The 23,860-nt window shown below is 35.2% G+C and overlaps 1 protein-coding gene across 9 annotated transcripts in view; it reads right to left on the bottom strand.

The window, feature by feature from the left end:
- The window catches only part of ADGRB3 (adhesion G protein-coupled receptor B3), a 459,298-nt gene that overhangs the window by 254,465 nt on the left and 180,973 nt on the right, over window positions 1-23,860 (bottom strand). For 6 of the 9 annotated variants that reach the window (XM_027644726.1, XM_027644723.1, XM_027644722.1 and 3 more), the window contains 7 exons: window positions 22,120-22,149; window positions 19,169-19,330; window positions 12,165-12,329; window positions 8,313-8,477; window positions 7,104-7,268; window positions 832-933; window positions 198-304 (listed from right to left, as the gene is read on the bottom strand). In XM_027644726.1, the coding sequence (XP_027500527.1) occupies window positions 198-304; window positions 832-933; window positions 7,104-7,268; window positions 8,313-8,477; window positions 12,165-12,329; window positions 19,169-19,330; window positions 22,120-22,149 (896 nt within the window). The remainder of the gene's footprint in view (window positions 1-197; window positions 305-831; window positions 934-7,103; window positions 7,269-8,312; window positions 8,478-12,164; window positions 12,330-19,168; window positions 19,331-22,119; window positions 22,150-23,860) is intronic. The other 3 variants (XM_027644725.1, XM_027644728.1, XM_027644729.1) reach the window with 1 other exon arrangement.

Here is a 23,860-nt window from a genome sequence, read left to right as displayed (position 1 = left end):
TAAGACAAAGGTTATTTCACAAATGTCAGCAATATATAAGATCCAAATAATATCCGTTAATATAAATTATTATTTCTCAGGTCTATTTTCTTCTTGGCATTTCGTATCAGAAATCCAAGAGTAAAGTAGTTTTTTTTGCACACCAATAATTAGTAATGAATAAACAGAGCAAGTACTAAAGCTGGCTTTGCACCTACTGAATGCTGCAAGTGTCTGTACTCATTTGATATGCATCTAGCAAAGCTTGGATGTTCCCAAAAGGCCACTCCATGAACACTGAGAGAGCAGCGTCTGCTAGTGGTGCCTGTAAGACACAAAGAAGACAGAAAATATTTATATAAATCAGAGGAATTGGCAAGAATGAACCTTATTTAAACTATATTTCATGCTATTATAAAAGTACACACAGAAACAATTTCATGTAATGATGATCAGTATATAGAGATTAGTGTAAGATTCTAAAATACATTTAGATGTTTACTTGATCACTTTTTATCATTGTTTTCTTAAAATTTTTTACGTTTTGCTTCATTTTCATCACTTTGCCTGGTGGGTCCAGTCAAACTGATTTTTCCTCAGCTTTTTGCCTCTGAATATAATGCACATATGTATGTTTATACATATATATATCTACCATGCATATATGCAAGCTATGAGACAATATACGTACATGTGTATATATGCATGCATATTCATGAGTAAATATGTGTTTATATAGATATATTCACATATATGCATTTTTACATGAGTCTAGTAATGATTTCTCTAGGACACAATGCAAAATATTCCTCCCCTTTTTTGTCATCATAAAATTTCAAAGTAGTACTGTACCTGTGGCATTGAGAGGACATCGATTGAATGCCATGTCCCCAGCTGGGGTCCTTTTCCACACCATTGACATCAAATAGTCTTCAGGACATATTTCATAAGGCGCTGTCAGAAAAACAAGTGTTCAATCTTATCCTACTTCTTCCTGAGAAATGTATGTTAACATAATCTGGTTGAATTTTAAGTTTGAAGTACAAAAATGCAAAAATGAGAACCCTGCAATTTTTGTATATCTGTCTGTGTGATAGTAGTTATTTCATATAACCTGTGCCATTATTTTCTCCAGAAAACAAGCACTCTTTTGTGTACCTATTAACATTGTGGCTATCAGAGGATGACACTTAAAATGTGATAAGCTATGATCCTTATCTTATACTAAAATTTGTAAATATTTTTCTAAAATTGAATCTGTATGTGAAAGAATCAGTTCTGAAACCACAGTTGAACCATTATATGTGTTAAAGGTGCTAAATGAGAGCTGTATATTCCAAAGACTAAAAACCAGGTTATTTCTTTGAAATGTGTTTCGGTACAAGTTGGTAATTAAGCAAGAGTAGTCAATAATGTGGGACTGAGTGGTTATAAAAAAAATAACTTTTTACTGCTTATCACAATACCATTTAAAGGGAGAAAATATTGTCACAATTTTGTAGTAACACAGCTGCACAGAGGAAAAAAGCTTCAGCAAATTCTTCATGTTTTATTTTACATGGTCACAACTACAGATTTCTTTTCATATTTTACTGTAGATTCCAGTTTATGATTTTTTAGTAAACTGAATTAACAGAAAACCTCTGGCTGGAGTCATTTCACAACTTACAGCACTGACATGCTAGTTACCAAAATCTAATTCATTCCAAGTTCAGCAGAGAAAAGCCAAGAATTGTTTATTATTATAATTATATGTATTCCTGGAAAAATATGTAATCCCACTGTATTTCAGCAAAGTGGTTACAAAGCAAGAAAAAGAAAAGAGAAAGGAAATTTGCTCTAACAGATGGTGTGATAAGGCAGAAAGCAACTCAGTGATTCACCCATGGTTACATGGGAAATCTCTAGCAGAGGCAGGGACAGACTACAGATTTTGCCCATCCCATTACCTAACCCATAAAATCATCCATCTTCCCTGTTTTGTACTTCTGCTGATGGAAGTGTGAGCAGGGGAACTGAGTAGACTTTTGCACAAAGCTGTATCCTCAAAGCTGCAGAGGACAAAGAATACCTAGCAGATGGCTCAGTAATACTAATATGAATCACAGTTGGGCAGAAAAATTGCTTGCTAAATTTGCCTCACCATCAGCATTCCTGAATCGTAAATCAAGACAGTTGGTGCTGCTAAAAAAGCAAGAGATCCATTAATGGTAAAACCTAAAGAAAGTTAGTTATGTTCATAATCTAGAATACTAGCCCTGCTTCAGATATGCCTAAAGAGTGAATGCATCAGGACAGTGTTACAATGTGAAAAATCAGATTTTGATAAACATAAGCCATCTGGTGACATAAGCAAATGCAATTACCATTCTATTATGACCTTATAAACAAAAGAAATGTTATATTTTGGAGACCATAAATTAACATAATAAGGAGGTAATATTATCAATTACATAAATTTGCTAGGGCTTAGAGCTCTTTGAGAAGTATATTTTTCATGCAGCTGTGACCATTGCAAATGTGTCGTGTTCACTAATCAACATTTTGGGTGTTGATTCTCAGAACTAAAACTCTTACTTTTTTCCACATACTGAATGCTAAATGTGGTTTTTTTCTGGAAAAAAATATAAACGTGCATCTATATACGCACATATACAGCACATTTTCTCTTTTGTGTTAGCAAGTCACAGATAATATCAGAGATTGCTCATCTATTTGGAAGGGTACTAGTGTGCTTTTGCATTACAGCTTTCAGAATTCAAGATTATATTTCAACTTCAGGCTAGTGCCAGAGATAAACTGCGCACCTGTGTGTTGTGTTCAAAGTAAAAAGCACTACCAAGACCCAGAGTTACCAGGAAAGAGGTGTAGGAGCAACTTGTTATCATTTAGCCCAGGTAAAGAAGTTTTCCTGGTCCCTGGCTGACCTGGATCAAGGTCAATATCCTGGATCAAGGAACACTGTGCATAAAAAATATAAACCAGTTCTTCCCAAAGCTAAAGTATATCTGACAGAGCTTACTCATCAGACATCCACCCACATTAAAGCATCTGTGAGGCTCCAACCCATGTTGCTCGTGAAGGCATAGTCACAATGGAGTGGTATCATATCTGAGTTAAAAAGCATTGCTGACCCTGCTGGCTCTGCTCGGACCAGTTCAAGTACTTCTGTTACTATGGTACAATTAACTCATAACACAGCCACAGATAATGTGATTTTGCAGTAAAAAACCACACAGCACTGCTAAAATTTAGAAGCAAACAGCAAATACTGAGGTAAATTTGATGTAACTGGCAAATAAAAAGCAGATCTCTTTCACTGATGATGTGTTTCAGCAATATCTTCCCACAGAGAGCATGTACTCAAATTTACCACGTTATTCCCCTGTAATGATAGGCCTGAATTCATCCCACCTAAGCACAAACACTCAGCAAAGTCAATGGTCTAGATCAATGGTCTAGAAGCACAATCTTCTGACATTACTGGAGAGAGGACATGCATCTCCAAGAGGCAATTGACCCACTCAGAATCAGTGGAAGCTCCGTACTACACACAGACAAAGCAAGAGATGCACAATCTCACAGAGTTTACCATCTACCTAGGCAGGAAACAAACACGGGAAAGGGTAATATGAGGGTGAAGCAAGTTAGCCTAAGGCATACAGTAGCTCAGATGTTGGTAGAACTACCGCTCCTCTTGTGAATCCTAATTCAATGCCACAGGCAATATGATCTTAAACAAAGACAACAGAAAAAAATGCTTTTGAATGTCTTAAAAGAATAGTGTTGTAGTCAGAGACAAAACAAAACAAAAAGGTTTAATTTTATTATTTAGTTGTCGTCAATTATTTGAATTTTTTACCTTCTCATATTCTATCTTATCTAGCTAGTATTAGTCTGAAGAAAACTTCTAGCTTCAGTCGGAAATCATTAGCTAATCTTTAGTAGCAGTTGTGCACTCTTGTCTTTTTATTAATAAACAAGATAGTCTAGCATTGTTTTCAGTAATATTTTGGTCCGAACAGTTCCTGTATTAGGTTTCCTAACACTGACAATATGCTTATGAGGAAAATGTTGAGAATCTCTTTTCAGTAAAATCTGGGTAAAGCATTAATACTGGAAACATGCATAGAGTCAACATAGATTTAACTATTATAGAATTAAGTATTTCTGGAAACCAACACTCTATTATTGGAGCCTAATATATTCTTAAAGTTGTCATAAGAACATGGTCCTATTTTTATAAAAATAAATTTACAGAAGTTTTCTATCCTGAATAATGCTGTACTTTGTTCATTCTCATATCTCTTAGTTTTTGATGGAAATTACTTTATTTCTCCCACATGTTCTTCTAAAAGTTTCTGATCAACTTGCCATGTAATACCTTACCATATATCAACTTCAATTTCTTTTGTTACCTAGCTGTCTTCATTACTCTTATGGGACAGATCTAGGGTTCATGCATCTTGTGTAAGTTTTCTGCAGTGGCTCCAGAGTGACTAGCCACTTAACGAACCTAAAAAGGTTTTTTTACTTTCTCTGATTTGTTTCCAATTTTCTGAAGTTATCCTTCACAGGAAAATACTTTGAGTGCAGTGTACTGCTGACCTACTAGGAGTGAAATTCAACTTTAGACATTTGGAATGCAACAAAGGATAAATGACTGAAACCCAAATATCTTCATATCTTTGTTTTTTGTTCCCAGAATACTATACAATGGAAGGAAAAACCCAGTTTTAAAATTTATTACTGTGAATAAAAACAAATCACAAAGAAAGATACTCAAAATTTGTCCAGATACCAAACTATTTGAGAAACCAACTTTCAGGTGATACTTCTGAGCCTCCCTTCCTTAATGCTGCTTATATTCAGCTTCTACAAATGTAATGCAGTCCCTGCCCAAACCATTTGAAAACAATCACTGAGAAACTATGAAGAAAATCTTGTATAATGTTCAGATAATACAGAACACAAACTATGAAGTGTCCAGTCAAGATTTTCAGTCAGTAAACAGCTCTGTTTCATAGCATCTTATTAAGATCAGCCACCATACTAGGAAAAGGCTTTATTCTCCTTTTGCTTCCACAGTTTAAAGTCAGCTATAATTTAACTTTTTGTAAGTCTGTAGACCTCTGGGGGATAAAGGAAGGTGCAGCTTCATCCCCTTTACAAAAATATTACACAGGTTTACAGAGCTGAGAATCTGTTCTTACACGAAGCAATGCTAATACAAGAAAAAATAATTCAACATTTTAGTTTCTCATGTTCTCAGTGGTTTACATGGGAAAAGAAACCACTAGGAAGAAAATAGCTTTTCTGAGGTATTTTAGGACTATGGAAGAAAAGCAGAAAAATAATGAAATTTGCTTATATTTTGAACAGTTTTCTCAGTATAGTACTTTCAAATTTTGCTTGGTCTTTACACAGTGTAAATCAACACATAATTCTATAAAATTCTAGTAAATTATCCACTCTCTCCATTTAAATCTGAGACACTTTAGTAAATGTCAGTCTAGATGCAGATAAATTAAATCTGTTATTCATGTAGAATCATCCGCACAAGTATAGCTTGTTAAAAGGTGATTTAGGTTATGGTTTTTATAAGCACACTGATTTTAATCTGGAATTAATCAAGTAAATAAATAAATTTACCAAATGGCGAATAAAGCTCTGTGTGCATTTGACTGTAAATACATCTGTAAAATATTTTATTAACAGCAGGTGGCAACCTTTGAAAATTGGACTGCAGCAGCATGGTTTTACTTTTATATACCCAAATGTTAATTATTTCAAGAATGGTTTTATAAGCAGAAGTTGGTTCATCTGAACGTCTACTTATTAAGAAGGTTCATATTAACCTTCTTTTAGTGTTGTGATTTTATAGAGGAAGTCTGCATTACCTATGGAAATTACAGTTTCTTTAGGAATTCAACACAAATTCTGTTTTGTACTGCTTTTCAAATAATGAAAGTTTTATTAAAATTAAAGAAATCATTTAAAAACCAAGTTAAATTTGGTTAACTTCTACAGTATAGTGTTTTAACTTTAAAACTACAAATAGTCTTTTTGTTGTTCTTCAAATGCAATGTGATTTGTTGTTCTATTGTGTTGAAAATACCTTGAAAACTGTTCTTTGATGGCTATCAAGGGATAAACATGCTGTCCATGAAAATATGGGCTTGATAACATAAAATTCACATCTGATATATTTCTCATTTCCTGACCCAAAACATCTCTGCCGTTTAAGCAAAATGTCCAGAAGTCAAATTGCAAGATTGATTTTTTGCTTCTTCTTGGTTTGCAGTTCAGATCACATAATTTCCCAAGTGAACAGCTAGAACATCTTACCCTACTTACACCTTATTTTGTTATCTTCCCCCTATCCAGAAATGCATTCTTTTACTTTAGGACAATGTGTCTTGACTGATAAATATTACTTGATTCACTAGTTATTCTTCTTTATTCACCATTTTTTAAGAAGCTCAAAACTACACTTTCATTAGCTTTCACTGAGAAAGACTTAAATCTGTTGAGAGAGCAAAGAAAAAGTGCTGCAAAGTAATATATTTAAGCATTATATTAAAACAGGAAAGATGTGCCTTTTAAAATTACTTTCCTTTTTAGAAAATGTTGCTCATGTATTCATTCATTCTCTACAGTATGGTAAGGCCGACTTCTTCCCCTATTTTTACTGCAGTGGAATTTATCCCAAATGTATTACAAAGATGTCACCCATACATTGGATAACAGGAATTCCATGATTTACAAAAACAGCTCTGGTATTCTCAGAAATAGTGTATTCAAAGAGAATTTCTGTAGCAAATCTTTGGCATTCCAAATACCATAGGCATTCCTAGGAAATAAAATATTTTTGATAAGTTTTTTACTATGGTACTGTGCTTTATTTAAAACGTGATGCAGTGCTCATATATCCAGTTGGGCTAATTTTACACCTAGCTAGACAAACACTACTGAGAAAAACATCAGTGACTTATCTAAAGCAAGGCCAGATATGGCTCTTTACAGCTATTGCTCTATGGACATTGATCTTGCCTTTCCTCAAGATATCCATTAAAGTAAGCCATACTGTAGTGTAAATAACAGCGATTATATTTTCATCTCACCAGGACATCTCTGTTCACTGCACCGTCTAACTTCCTCTCCAGTTCCTTCACACTGTTGCCCAGTCACAGCAGCACCTTGACAGATCCTTATCCGCCTCTCCCAGCCACCATCACAGGATTTGGAACAGCCACTCCAATGGCCCCACTGGTTCCACTGGCCATTTGCTGTTTGGAAAAATATAATTCAAGTGGTGACAGGATTAAAGTCATAAAGAAGAATATATAAGTTGTTCTTTACTTGGGTAAGAAAAGAAAGCCCCTCTAGATATAACTAACAGTGACAGAAGAGGTACATGTGGACTCATGGAAGATGAGGAAGTCTATACTGGACTCCTAAATATGGGATTGTTGTCTAAATGACTGGCATCTCAAGACAGACTAAAAAGAACTGACACACATTAATTTTCATGTGGTCTGCAAAATTGACATTCATCTTTTTTTTATTTTACTTGTATACTGCTTTTGTACAGTAATGATACACATTTACAATGTGCATAAGTACCTTTAAAAAACTAAATAAAAACATTTTTGAACGTGATATTTTAAGATCTTGATTTTTACATGCTATGACAGAGAAAATGAGGCTTAGAGGAAAGTACACACATAATGTACACAACCTGAAAGGTTGCTTTAGTACTGTCAGAAGATCATGAAGTAGTCTCAGTGCAAAAGCAAGTCGGTTCATATACATTCACTTCCATGAAAAACTTAAGTTTTTTAGGCTTCAAACTGCTGAATGTCCTTTAAACAGCGATAAAACCATAAAGCAGCGTGTGTAGCCTGTCATATAGCCTTTCAAGGTGCATTCTTTAGTTTTTCACCTCATTAAATAAATTAGAATGAGGACCCAGCCCTCAGAGAATCACAAAAGAATAGTTAGGGTTGTAAGGGGCCTCTGGAGATCATTTAGTCTCCAACTCCCTTGCAAGGCAGGGTCACCTAGAGCAAGTTACACTGGAACATGTCCAGGTGGGTTTTGAATGTCTCCAGAGAGGGAGACTCCAAGACCTCCCTTGGCAGCCTGTTCCGGTGCTCTGCCACCCTCAACATAAAGTTCTTCCTCATGTTGAGGTGAAATTTCTTGTGTTTCAGTTTATGACTTCCTGAGTTCTAGCCTCCCTCTGGGGGTGCCTGCTCTTCCCCCTGCAGCCCACCAAGCCAAGCCTGCCATGTGCCCCCTGTCCTGCGCTGGACCAGCTTTGTACTCACCCGTGCACTCGGGGTTGTAGCACTCCCGGCTCTCAGCCCAGGGCCCTCTGCACTCGGAGCCGCCATGGGCTGCTGCTGTGCACTGCCGGCTGCGCTGCTGGGTGCCATTGGAGCAGGTCACTGAGCACTGGCTCCACGAGCTCCACTCCTGCCACTGTCCGTCCACTGCCGCCGTGGGCACAAAAGAGAGGGACACAGCAGAGTTACCAGGCAGGTGACCACAGCCCCTCAGGCTGGGCCCAGCCTGGTTTCTTACAGCAATCAAATACAGAGGCTGACATTATGAGCTGCTTTAAAATAATTTAAAACCGTTTTCCTTTTTCTTCAAGTAAAGAGTGTTCCCTTTCCTCTAAGTGTACACTAATATAACAAAGAATAAATAATGGTTTTGCTCAAGTACATTTTGAAGGGCCTTATTAAAAAGAAGACCTTATAAAAAAGACTCATCTTTTTAGGCAAAAGTGAGGGCCAGTCTTGAATGACGTAAACTCTGAGCCCTTTGAAGTGATTTATTAGAGTTGCAGTGATAGTTCAGATGAGTCAGCTTATAAGATTATTGGTCCTGACCATGAAACTGGGTGCCTTTATTGAATAGGAAAAGGAAAACGGGAGTTACCACTTTGCCTCACAGATAGTCTCTCTTCTATATACTTACAATACTGAATATACTTTTATTATTCATCCCCCCTGTAAGGTAAACGATCTTAGTTCTTCAACATTCTTTTGAGGAAAATGTAGGAGGACAGAAACAGTCTGCCTTCCTTATTGGGTCTGCTGCTGTGTCTGCATATCATGCAATCTTCTTTTCGAATTTGGCAACTTAAATGTCTAAACAATATGGATATGATGATCAGTTCCGTATTTAGTAATTTGTATTAGCCTGTATATTTGAGTGTGGATGCATAGTCTTCTGAGTAAAGGTTAATGACTGTTATTTTTACTTTTGTATATCAGACAGTTTCTTGGGCTAAATGAAAATATTAAAACCCAACATAATAAAAATGTATCCCAATTAAGATTCCATACAAATGAAAAATTATATGGTTTATAATACATAATAGGACTAGACAGCATGTTTGAAACAGGTAAACATTATGGGATGACTTATGACTAATTGCACTAATTCAGAATCCAGCATCCGTATAGACTTCAGCAATCATCAGTTCCTTATTGCCCTTGCAGTTACCCAAAATAAACTCAAAATGTAGGTTTTAATACAATTTTGATTAATACTCGTCCTTGAAAACTTAGTTTTAAAACTGTTAGTTCTATAAAAGCACCACTGCTGAAAACGAGGAACCTCACTTGGAGCACTTCCCAATTCCTGTTTTCAGGATTCCTCTAAGGGAGGGTTGGAATAGCACCTCCCTAAGTTGAAGGTGTTAATAATTAAAATAGGAAGCAGAATCTTTAAGTTAGTTTTTAAACATACAGTTCTGTATGGGCGCACTACTCTTCAGTGAAGTATGGAGGTGAACTATTTTACTATTGTCAGACATGAACCACAGAACATTTCAAAGATACTATCTGTATCTCTAATGCCAAGAATCTCAGCAAACAGTGAATTGGAGAGTTTTTGAGGCTTTTCCCTAAAGTCCTATATTAAATATTCTATGTAATGCCTTATTGTGAACCACTTCTCAATGCAGATGCTTCTGAAGCTATGAAGTTGCTCTCTGATAATTTATTCTGCAGAAAATGGAAATTTTTCCAATCATGGAAGCTAGCCCCACTCATTAATCATAAAAGCTTTATGTGAAGAGGAAAACATTGTGGAAATTACATTTCAATGCATCTTCAGTTTTATTCATGGCTAAATAGTATTATTTAGGGTAGGAAAGATTGAATCAATGATTATACTGTCTTTGGAGAGAACTCATTCTGTGGCTTCTCATATATATTTCATACATCTCCCTTTATCTTTAGGAGCAAATAGCATATGAGTTTTCTGTTTTAGAAATATCATTAAAAATACACAATTCAAGATGAAGATTCCCTTATAAAGTTGAACATGCAAATTGCAGCAAATCTTAACATTCAGAAAAGATTTTAAATGTAACAGTATGTAACTTCCTCTGAAAGACATTTAGGTATAAATAACTGTTCAAAATCCAGAATTCTCAAATAATTGTTTATTTTGACAGATTAGTCGTAATATCTTTTGTGTTTCTTTGTAATACTGAAGTGAACGCAATAATGTCTTCTCTCCTGTTTGTCATTTTTCTTGTTGACAACCCTGCTTCATTCTCCTGTATCATGTTAGTTTAGTGTACACACATGTAAAATTGCACAGCTGCCAATATGGTCAAAAACTGGATTAATTTGAAATTTTTGCAGCTGCATTCAATGCTAAGACTTTTTCACATATTTTGTCCTAAAGTTGGAGTATGCTGACCAGAAGAAAAGCAAGGTTCAGCTTCCATAAAAGTCTGTGAAATTTAGTTTCAGTTCTGTGAGGCACTAAGTTCCATTTTTTCCTTCATTTCAGTTTTTAAATCATCAAACAACCCTTTGCTAATGAAATGCCCATCAATTTTTTCCAGGAAGAGTGCTGGTCATGGAGAATCTATTTGCAGCAGGGTTGTGAACTGTGGATATTCAACAAATCCACTACATGGGCAACCTTCACACTGTCAGGCAGAACTCATGAAAGAAATTTCTCACATTACCGTACTTGACACTTTTTTAATACCCAAGTATTACAATCAGTTCAATAAATATAAATTATTATTTTGTATATTATATTATATATTATAAAAGATATTAGAGAATGTCCAAAGGAGGACCTTGAGGGGAAGCCTCAAGACTGGAGAGTGGCTGAGGTCACTTGGTCTGTTCAGCCTGGAAAAGAGGAGACTGAGGGGGGACCTCATTGCAGTTAGAACTTCCTCAGGAGGGGCAGGCACTGATCTCTTCTCTGAGGTGACCAGAGACACGATCCAAGGGAATGGCCTGAAGTTGAGTCAGTGGAGGCTTAGGCTGGATATTAGAAAAAGGTTCTTCACCCAGAGGGTGGCTGGGCACTGGAACATGTTCCCCAGGCAAGTGGTCACAGCACCAAGCCTGACAGAGTTCAAGAAGCATTTGGACTATTTTCTCAGGCACATGGTGTGACACTTGGGGATGGTCCTGTGCGGGGCTAAGGGTTGGACTCAATGATCCTTTTGGGTCCCTTCCAACTCAGCATATTCTGTGATTTTGTGGTTCTGTGATTATTATAAATAACTTCTGTATCCTTATCAAACTTTTTGTAATACTCAGGTATTATATACACATATATATATGTACACATACATTTAGAAAAATTAAGTCTAAATTAATTATAACCCACAGACAAAAAAGGTAAAAATCAATTTTGAAAGAATATATGATTTTTTTAAGTTAGTTTCAGTTTTAGTGGGTGGAAGATTTAACATGAAGCCCATGCATTTTTATTTGGTTAGTGATAGTTTTGAAATTACAGTAAACTTCTAAGCAAACAATTCAAACAGATACGGTGGACACAAACTGTGTGACCTCTAAATATTTCTCTTTAAGCCACACTCAGGAAGTTGTTTGCCTTTTGGTTCTCCAAGACCCATCCTGAATCAAGATTTCCTACACAAGATACTGTGCCTTACAGAGACAGTACCTCAAAGAAACTAAAAATTGTTTGCCTGTGTAGTATGTTGAACAGAATAACCATCCTGATTATCTACTTTAATCCCAGTCACAATTATGAACGATATTATCCAACTACTCACTTTGGACAATGTGGGGTTTTTTCCTATGTGCAAAGAGCTATGAAAAAAATGACAAACAACCCACATAAAATGCACTGTAACAAAGCAGAGAGGTGCTATATGAGCTCACCAGGACAGAGTGCAATATTGCAAGGTTTGTGTTGTGTTTCAGGTCCATCACATGATCTTCCCCCATACTGGGGAGGTATACATGACCTTGTCCTAGTTCTTTGGCCTCGACCACATGTGAATGAACACAAACTCCAAGGTGACCATTCCTCCCAAACGCCATGTACTGCAACAAACCAGACAGATTTTAACCAGAAACAGACACACAAGTAACAGAAGGATTTGAAAATAAACAAGATCAATATTTTAAATGGGAATTATTTTTCCAAATTCAAGAAAATCAGTACATAGGTAATCTTTATCATCAGAAAATAAATACATTTGAAAAGTTAGTTAATTTCAATTTAAAAGGCATATTTTCTCCAAAATATATTTGACTTTGAAACATTATTTCTAATCTTTAAACTAATTTCACTTCCACAGTTTCTGTTCTTTCACACTTTTAAGAAAGATGACTTCCCTTTTCAATAGTTATGACATCTTCGATGCCTGATTTGACATGTTTAATAGTCCTGATTTTCAGGAGGCTAGTCTTTGTGAAAATCAGGCATATGCTTTCTGCAACAGGCCAACTCTAAAAACTATAAGCAATCAAAATTAAGCTTTCTTTTGAAATTATAGGAATTATCACATAATTTATTACTGTGTCCCAATCATAAATTGGGGCAGTTATCTTAGAATTTTTCAGTTGTTTAAATTCTGGTGGAAATATGGCAGCGCATGTGTTTGATCATATTCCTCAAAAATTCCAAGACCACATCCTCAAAAAAGATATGTGCCATTTTCTTACATGAACATATTAATTGATTTAACAGACACAGTAATACATATATCACTCTTAGAAAAATGTTCACTCAACAAACTTCAGATACCTTCAAAGTACACAATAAATTGCAAACATATACCAATATTTTTTATACAGAAATATTTTATAAAATAAATATAAAGAATCATAGAATATGAATCTTTCTCTCCCTTAAGTATTTTCAACTGTAGGAGAAATATACAATATCCATGTGAGCTTACATACCATACGCAATCCCTTGACAGAAAAAATTGGAGTTACAGTCTCAGAAAGTTCTCTATTATACTAGAGTTAAGCATGTACTTGTAAAACAATTCCTTACATGCACTGGTAAGACAGTTCTCTATAAACTGAAAAATAATGCAAAAAAAAATTCACAACATTACAGAAGAAATAGATTTTGTGGTTTGTCCTCACTTTTCTTCATCGCTGTGAAAGAACTTCTCATATATATGTTTCCTTTGCCCTGAAGGCACATATCACCTGCCCAGTTTCTACAAATACAACCCTTTTCTTGTAAGGATCAGAATAACATTTCCTGAGGTGAAATTCAGTTACAAGGCTGCAGAAGGACATTCAGCTTCCTGCCATATTATCACAAATTCATCAGTAAGATCAAGGGGAATTCTACAAGTAGGTAACTTCTACTGCCTTTCATTAAAAGTAAGAAAAAATGTCATTTCAGATGCTATGTTGAGATAAAAAGTTTGTTAGCTAACTTCTGAGAAATTGTACCTGACAGAAAATGTCAAGCTTTATTCAGGGAAGATTTTAACCCACTGAATAACAGCTCAATCAATGAAAGGTTTTTAGTTGGTCACATACAAGTAGTCAAAAAGAACCACAACCTACATGGCAGTCCTTATTAAAATTATCTTATTCCAAATATCACATCCATCTGCATTATATTAAAAAAAACCCAACAAACCCAAACCCCAAAAACTGAGGAAGAGTCCAAATTAATGTAAAAGTGACAGATTTCGGTCTAGTTAGTTTAGAAACCTTGATTAACTGTGACATTTTGGTCAAAACCAGAAAGCCTAGCTCTTCTTAAACTACTAAATTGATGACTATACTTGCATGTAACCCTTTAAGTTTCACCTGTTCTCAACAGGCACTATACTTTGACAGCTATGCTGATTCAGCTACATGATCTGAAGAATTTTTTTTTACTTATTGGCAAAGTATTAGATTTCAAATCCAGACTTATCTTCAAGATTCCCAATTTTTATCGTATGTGAAAAATGAATGAGAAACTAATTTATCAGACCAGATTCCAAACAGTAGCCAGTAATAATAATGATATAATTTCATCTCCTGATACCACAAGGGTTAATTAAGATGTTCAGATGCAAAAAGAATTTCAAAAAGCATTCAACTTAGCAAAACAAAATTAATCCAAATCATAAAAAGATTATTCTCTAGAAAAATACTAATTTAGAAAGGTCTTGATGCTATGTGGACAAAGGGTGAGGTTTTCCAGAGTACGCATAAGTTAAAGTGTATTGATTAATTTTGAATTTTGATTTTATGCTGTCAAAATATTCTAAGTTAGTTGGGTTTATTTACAAACTGCAAAAAAAGTGCTGAGGTGCTCTTTAAAGATACTGTCTTAACTCAAAAGGTTGTATATTTCTTCTGGCAAGAGTGACTGCATATTAGCAGCAGCACAGAATAACTCTTTCATGATTTTGGATCTGAACATTAGACAAAACATTTTGTCCACTTTAGGTGGACTCAAACTTAAAGCAACCTCTATCTGTTTGTGGTTTAAATGGTCCAAAATCATCTTCCATGACAAATTTTAGCTCATTGAGTAAAAATTTCACAGTACCTCTGGCATGTATAGACTTGTATATCTGAAACTAGTAGACAAATAATAAAGTCAAGGATGGAAAAGGCATAACACCAAAAAACATCCAATGTCAGGAAGCAAACATCAATGAGAATTAATATGTTCAGTGCATTACAGGAGTGCTCAGTATTATCCAGACCAGCTTTAAAAGAACATATTAATTTAAAATTTCTTACCTCTAAATTTTTTGATATTTCATTTACTTCTTTCTTATTTTCTAAATGAAAAAACCCCTATAACATCTGAAGAATTATAGCCAGATGAGCTATGCCAAATTACACCAGATGGAGAGTTGGCCCACAGAGGAGTTACTGTTTTCTATAACACAGTTTCAGATGCAAGATTCATTATTTGGGACAAAAATATCCAGATTATTGCCAACTTATCTGTCAAAAACATTGCTAGCACAACGAGTTTGGATTACTGCAGAGCATCTTTCCCTCTCTCTGCCACTCTGTGAACCTAATCATGTTGAAGTGAACACCCACAGTGTTCACAATATGCAACTGCTGTGAAGTGGGAGGAGGCGTGAGGCCATGCTGGCCTTCATCCTACAAGCATATTTTGGAAGATTTTTATTGGGCTTTAAATACTATTTATTATTCAGCTTTAAACTGAACAGACACTAAAAAGTTGTTATGGCCATTGATGTTTCATTGTAAGTAGTGCTGGTCCAGTACTGTTTAGTATCTTCATCAATGACATAAACAGTGTGATTGAGTGCACGCTCAGCAAATTTGCAGACAACACCGAGCTGAGTGGTGTGGTTAATAAACCTGAGGGATGCGATACTACCCAGAGGGATATGGACAAGCTCGAGATGTGGGCCCATGTGGACACCATGAGGTTCAACAAGATCCTGCATACAGCTTAGGGCAACTTGGTATCAATACAGGGTGTGAGATAAAAGGATTGAGAGCAGTCCTGTGAAGAAGGACTTCGGGGTGCTCAGGTTGGACCTGAGCCAGCAATGTGCACTTGCAGTCCAGACAGCCACTCGTATCCTGGGCTGCACCAAAAGAAGTGTGGTCAGCCGGACGAGGGATGGGATTCTGCCCCTTTACTCCACTCTGGTGAGACCCCATCCGGACTGCTGCGTCCATCTCTGGAGCCCTCAGCACAGGTTGGAGCAGGTCCAGAGCATTACCACAAAGCAGATCAGAGTGATAGAATACCTCTCCTATGAAAATGGATTAAAAGAGGGATTGTTCAGACTGCAAAAGAGAAGACTCCGTGAAGACATTACTGTGGCGTGCCAGTACTTAAAGGGGGTCTCCAAGAAAGATGGGGACAAGTTTTATGACGGGTCTTGTTGCACTAGGAAAAGGGAAAGAAAAAATTACGAGCCAAAGTAGAGCTTTTGAGCACACAAATGTTTGAAATGGTTTAGGGTATTCCTGCTCCTGCCGTATCTTGCTTTACCCACAAGCCTGAAAATGCTGAGCTTCTGTTAAATTTTGCCGTACTAAGTCTTGAAGGCAATGGAAAAGGAGAAATAGAAACTGAGATGACCTGCAGGCATGGAATTTCCATGTTCTTTCCCCCTGAAGTTTTAGCTGTGTTAGAAATTATTCACTAACTGAAATGATATAGCAGCATTGCAGTACTGGATCCTGAGGTGTCTTCACTCTCGAAAGAACCAGTGGCAACAAAGGTTAACTTGAGCTATGTTTTGTTGCCTTCTATGTTGCACTTCTCTAGAATAGTATTGGTCTGGAATAAATATGAATAAACCAAAAATTAGGTAAATAGTGGTTCCTTCATTATTTCACTTGAATTATGAGGAATACTATTTTGAAATTTAAAGTTCTATTTTGATATATACATATGTATATGTGCATGTGTGCATGTGTGTGTGTGTGAAGCTGGTGAATTTCATTTTCAAAATTTTCCAGGACATTGAGATACAGAGAGATGTATTCCCTAACATCCCAGTGAGTATCTTGGATACCATATATAATATGTAAAGTGTATATAAACGAAATAGAAAAAAATAGTCTGGAAGCTCTGCAATAGTGTTTGCAAGTTTAATAGGTTCCTTTGAAGCCTGTCAATAGATGTTTGAAGTATAGTACAATAGGTCATTCTGCATACTTTTTTACGTCGAAGGGGCAATTTTTGACTAGGAAACATTATTCTAGTTCTCACAATGCCTCCCACCCTTTTACTAATCATTTTGCCTAATGTCTGTTTTCAATACACTAGTGTACAAACTAGGTGGTTTTGTATGCGTGGACCAGGGATAATCCTGAACTATGCAACTCTCTGAGTTCTATAAAGAATAGAATGAGGACAGAAGATATTTAGGCTAATAATTAAAGGGATGTTTGAAAAATTAATGGAGATGTGACTAGGAAAAGCACATTTCTAAATTGCTAATCTTGCACACTGCCACAGAGTAGTGACCCTGTAGTCAGACACAGAACACCATAATTTAATAAGGTTACTGTAACTGTGTGAGACAAAATGCAAAATTAAGCCCAGAAGACCAATTATTTAGAAAAGGTAACTCAAGATACATCAAGATTATCAGAATCAGCTGTGGTGAACTGAAAAGGAAAATATCTTGGCAGTACAGACAATAAGAATTGGTAGGCACTGCTAATACTGGGTATCTGGAAACAACAGCCATACCCTGAAGTGGGAGTGTGTAAGAAAAAAGCTCCCTTGTGACCTGAGAAATATGGAACAATCCTTTTGGGTGAGCCCTGTTCAGAAGTTTGCTTGACAGTGTGATTTTTAAGAATTAACTTTTTTCTGGTTTACTTTGACAATGAAGATTGTCAATTTTGAAAATTAACCACCTTTCCTCTTCTTATTTAATACTAATAAGTAAGAAAGCAGGTAGAACTACCTCTCTTTGTGAGAGCTGGAATGTGTGTTTTCATGTTCATTCTTCACCTAGTTTCAAATAAATCTTTAAATCTATCTTTGATTTTTTGCAATGTTTGCTCTTTTCTTTTAGAGATCTCTTCTTTCACTTCTCATTTTTGTACTATCAGGTTGAGAGTTCTTTTGCAATATATCCCATCTGTGGCACACTCTAAGCTAGCTTAACCATTTTAGAAATAGCTCCCATTTTTGTATGGAAACAATTCAGGTGTTAAAATTCAGCTCTAGCTAGGCATTTCTACTCTGAAATATTAGAAAAGCTCATGTGAATTGCTTGTCTTAAAATATTGTCTCTAGATAAACCATGACTCTAATAAGAACCACTCTTGGCACCTAATGCCTTTCTACCATGTTTAAGTTGCTTTCCATTACAGAGGTACCCTAAATGCCTATAATGCTGAGACAAAACCTCTGATGGGATCACATATGCCCTTTCCATTGGATATTTTTCGACACAAAGTAACAGCAAAGAAGTTTGATTCTACATATTACTACTAATTGAGATAGAGTCCAGGGGTTCTCTGACAGTTTAGTTTACTTAAAAAATGGAGTGAGAAGCTGAAGACAGCTCACCACCCTGTTGGGATCAAATGTTACAGGGACCTGAGAAATTTGTACATGGAGGGTGGAATATTTTTTTTGCATTTCAGTCACAGCAGAGGAAAATTAATGTAGTCATGGGGCACATGCCTTCCCTCTTGTTTCCCATTACAGATTAATCAGATCCCCAGGTAAAGTCTAAAGAAAGATGTGCCCTTTCTGCAACGAATCTGTACACGCCTGTCTCTTCTCCTTAGCGTATAACTACTGCTGAACTCCAACTATGTCCAGATCTCTCGGAAAAAAGGAGTAGAAAAACTGTGATGCAAGATACTGATGACCTTTACCATGTGTCACATGCAAGAGAGTTACTTTTGTCTGATCTTTTTTCCTTTGATGGGTAGCTGTTGCCCTTTCTTGCCAGAACAATGTAAAGGGAAGTCCATGAAAACATAACTGCAGTGAACATTGACTGGCTCATTGACTAGAAGACAGTATTCTAAATGACAAAATTACACAATGATGTCAAATAATATATGTTAACTTAACCCACTCTGTTAATTAGAATCTGCTTCTTAATGTACTGATGATCTGAATCTCTTCCCTAGTTTGTCTTTTGTACTCAAGCTACCTTCTCTTTTCCGAATGAAAATGAAAGAATATAGATTTTTTGAAAAAATCTGAAACTGTCAGAAAAAAGGGGCTCTTGTTTCATATCTTGACTGTTCTGAAAGCAAAAATAACAACCTACATGAAAAAATTTCACAGTTGAATAGAATTACAATTTTCTGCTTTAATTGAAATGCCCTTATGAAATCCATATTAATAATAAAAAAAATTATATAGTTTCAAATTCTTATCATTATACAGTTAAAAAACATCCACAATTTTATTTATTGGCTGCTAACACTACCTGGACAGAGGGCAGTGTTATTGCAAACCCTTGATTCTCTTAAAGGGCCGCTGCAGTGTGTCCCGTAAGGTGATACACAAGTTCTGGTTCGCACCTGCGACCCTTGACCACAAGTAACTGAACACGTACTCCACTGGGCCCACTCTTCAACACCAGATTCACCTGTATGCAAGACAACAAACAAACATGAATATAGACATAAGTATTAATGACACAACTTTTTTTTTTCTGAAGCTCATTATTATCTGCTCTTATAAATCAAAGAAAAAAGTAACACACAAAAATAAATATTTAAAAATTCATGGAGTAAAGCAGCTGTGAAAATGTGCAATGAATAGAAAACAAAGACACCTACAGTGCTGCAGTCACATAATGCCTGTCATAGGGGAACACTTTGATCTTTTGGCATTACTTACAACTCTATGAGAATTACTGCCCTTCAACACTTCAGAAACACTGCCCTCAGGATGCTAAAAGAACATAGACAACTCTTTTTATATAATACCAAAGGATTTATCTTTGAAATTTTTATTTATCACTCTAGAATTAATGCTTGGTAACAGTTTAAGGAACCCTAACACTATGGGAATTTCAGTGAAAGAACCCCCAAACAAACCAACCCCCTATATTTTCTTCAGTGGAGGAGAGTCATCTAGCATTTCAAAGAAGTTCCCTGGCAAAAATATAAATTTTAACCTGAACTGTGGGATGGTAACTTTGGTTTGATCTTTTGCTGCACAGATCTACTCCTTGCTTTCAACCTACAGGTGTGCTAAATTCTTGAGTGTGCTGGATCTCACTACTGCATAGTACATACCACTACGTTCAAACTGTCAGATGTGATTTATTAATACTGTATATTAGAAGGGAGGAAATGTGTTCATTGTTGAGAGATAGCACATTACATAATTTTTATTTTTTGAAAGCAAGTAATGCATAAAGTCTTCTTGCATGGATGCTTGGGAAAGAATGCTTAAATTTAATTTCCATGAACAGTGATACACACAATTCCTTTTCCAAAGGAATTAATGTTCAGAAAACTAGATCCCTTGAGTATTCTCAGAAAGCAAATGCAAAAATAATGTGAATATACCTCAGTGAACAATTTGAGTAAATAATTGTGCATTGATGTTTAGCTTTTTCCACTAAAAATCATCATGTAAAATGGCATGCTGAAAGTCTCTATTGATTTTTAAATGTATGTCCTTTTTTTAACAAGTGGGATTTTTTGTTCTAAAATCCACAGTGTGATAGAATCAGGAGACTTGAACAGCTTGTTTAAAATTTTAGTTATCTCAATACACCTCCAGTCTTCCAAAAGTTGTGATACTGATCACAATTGAGAGATTGTCTGCAAACCAGGAAGATTCTGGTGACATACTATTTCCTGAAAATGTGCTTTTGTAGCAAGAATCTGTGAATCTGCCCAAGCTCTCTTTTTTTGTTTGTTTGGTTTGGGTTTTTTTAGAGGTCAAGCATGAAACCTTTGCAAAATGCTTTCTCTGCTACACCTCTAAGAAGCAATCCTGAGGCTATTCAATGCTTTAAAAAAAAGTGCTTCTTATTCAGTAACAAGACAAAATGTTTTATAACTAGCACAAAAATCCCCCAGCTTTTCATAAAATTGTATGCAGTTCTAGAAATTTCTATAGACAAGGACAATATTATGAGCTTTTTACACACAAAAATTCATCAGTGATTTTTGTAGTAATTTTCTTTGTTAGGAAAAAAATGAAAAAAATAATCACTGATTATTGTTTTAATAATTGCTCTTATATGAATTTAGAACTTTGATTAGGCTGTTAGGTGGCTTGGGTTCAGGTTAGATGATATAACATGGTAAATAAATTTAATACATGGGTGGACATTAAGAATTATAAAATATGCAATATAAGCCCTATGTACATGGTAAAAAGACTTGTATTACTATGGGTTTCTAGGCTAATATTTTTTGTCTTTTCCTACTTTTTTGAAGTTTGACTTTGTTAAAATGGTTTAGATAAGAGGTCAAACAGCAGAAAAAGTCAAAACTATGTTTCTCAAGACATTCCTCATTATATAAAACTGTCATATATACTCAGTGTAAATTATCCAACACAGACATGGTGACACTGCATAGCTAACAAAATACAGAAATTAAGTATTAAAAAATTTAAATTTTTGATATCTTAAAGTGATGAAAATGTTGCTCTTAACCCTTGAAATATGATGAAAAATAGCAGCAACACGATCCTAAGAAGTGTGACTGTATGGAGTGAATTTTGAAATAATAGTAACTATTAGAAGTTCTGAGGATATATGTACTGTCCATTCAAAAGAGGCATAAACTCTCAATATATTTTATCATATGCAAATGATACAATGCTTAAACATTTGCTGGAAGAAGGTCCTCCACAGTAACATGATGTATGGTGTAAAAACAGTGAAATAAAAAGAAAATAAAGAACCAATTTATCTCATCAGCTGCTTTGCTTTCTTTTGTTCAATGCATTATGATATTTTGGTAGTTTTTAGATTTTCAGAGTATTTTGTACTGCTGTCAGTATGATTATTACTTATTTTGAAAGATTTAAAAGGAGGGAAATATCTTCACAAGCATATCATATCATAGTTAATTTACCATTTTTAATTTAACCACATAAAGACTTTTCTATTTTCTACAGTAAACCTTGATTGACTGCATAACATGCTAATATATCTTCCATTGTTTGCTTTATCTTTTTTCCATTTTTTTCTTTTCTAAAATGAAAATTTCAAAATGGTTACTTTTTATTTTCCTTCGTTTTCTGTTATTTGAGAACTCTTACATTTTTATATCTATCATATTAGATGTACAACCTCAAATTAGCTATTGGCAAGCTACCAAGCCCTTATTCTCCCCTGCTGCTGGACATGTAAGAGGAAACATAACTTACTGTACGGAAGGCCTCATTGATCTGTGTGAAACTTACCTGCATTATACTCTCTAAATCCCATAACACCTAAGGGAAGGATCAGTCCAAACACATAAAAGGACAAATATAGAACAATAAATTATTCACACAAAATTTTTCAATAATTTTTTGACTGCCTCATATCACTCCCCAAAACCAGCAAAATGCATATTTTAATACCATATTTTAAACTCTTCCATTCCCAGCAAAACTTGGTGGATTAAGTACATCATACTAATAGTATTAAATGCTTTTCATATATCTTTTCCAGGATAGTTTTCTATTCCTCTCTCTCTGTCTTTTTAAATGATACAAACATTTTGTTGCACTTTTGCATCTGTTTTATTATTACACAAAATAAAATATCAAACAGGCTCAAAATATAAAACCTCATAAACTCAGTATTCATTTACTATTAGGACTTCTAAGTACATGGGTAATTTAATGAGATACATGTATTAGGAAAAAAACCTTATGAACCAGTTTAGGAAGATATCACAGTAATTTTATTGCAAGAAAAATTAATGCATTAGAGGTGAAGAAAATATGCAATGATCACTACAAAGGAAAATGAAAATGAAGAGATGAAAATTAGTATGTTCAAAAAGAGCACAGTATTACTTAAAATGTGTTAACCTACAACATGGAAAATATAGATTTCCTCAATGCTCATACATCTCACATGCTTTCAGAACAGGACCTTGAAAACCAAGCCTGTATAACGTTCATCTCCCACTCCACACACACAGTCTATCAGAAGGTGATGGTATAAGTAAGTGCTGCATTTATAATGCAGTTCTCTAGCACCCATAACAGATGCACTGCAATGAATGGCTAGAAATCATCAGATACAAGTTTTAAGTGATATTATTAAACTTTTAGGGATTTATATGAGGAAATAAACCAGATAATTTCACTTATTTTTTGAGTAATTGTATGAATTCAGGAAGCAGCATAAAAGCAGAGGTGTTATACTATGTAATAAGCAACTAACATTCTATGTCATAGCTAGGTATGTGAGTAATCAGTTCTACTTCCCTGAACAAAAACTGCATAGAGAACTCTAGGCTCCCTTCTTCCACTACATTTTCTTACAGTAGTATCTGGGAGTTAGCCATAAAAGCAGTCCTACAGATTAACAGGAGGTAAACAGACTTCTAAGTTCTTTACCAAACAGATCTACACTGATTGGCTATACATGTATTTAGATTGCTTAATATATTGATTTCTGCAAATCTGTTAAGTAAAGCACCCTATTACTAAGGAAGTCAACATGCAATATAACTAGAAGCAATCATAGCTCTTTTACTGAAGTGCATAAAAACTGGAAGCAATATGTATGGCTGATGCAGGCATATATTCTAGGTTAGTAACTGTGGAATATAGAGTAAGTTGTTTTAAATCCATACAAAAATATGGGGTACAAAATTGTCAGCACAGCAACTTACTGGAATGGAGTGTGTAGGGTACCATTAAAGAGTTAGATTTTACCAACAGACAAAGGGACTATTATCAGTGTCAAAATGGGCAGTAGTTTTGGTGCATAAGAGCTTAATTCAACTCACCACTGAAATTTTATTATTGACCTCAAAGGCAGCTGTGGTAACTGTTGGTAAACAGGCTGGTGGTTTTTTTTTAATTATTTCAAGTTTCCAATATCATTGTGGTATCTTTAGATAAAGAAGATGAAGTTACTCAAACAAAATTAGAAAATATGTTTTAGATGAAAAACTGTTAGATAATTTGCACATCCAATTAA

The sequence above is a fragment of the Corapipo altera genome, unplaced genomic scaffold (genome assembly GCF_003945725.1).
Source record: "Corapipo altera isolate COAL_440 unplaced genomic scaffold, ASM394572v1 2, whole genome shotgun sequence".
NCBI lineage: Eukaryota > Metazoa > Chordata > Aves > Passeriformes > Pipridae > Corapipo > Corapipo altera.
Note: the sequence above shows the minus strand (reverse complement) of the source record. Positions and strands in the feature narration are given on the sequence as shown.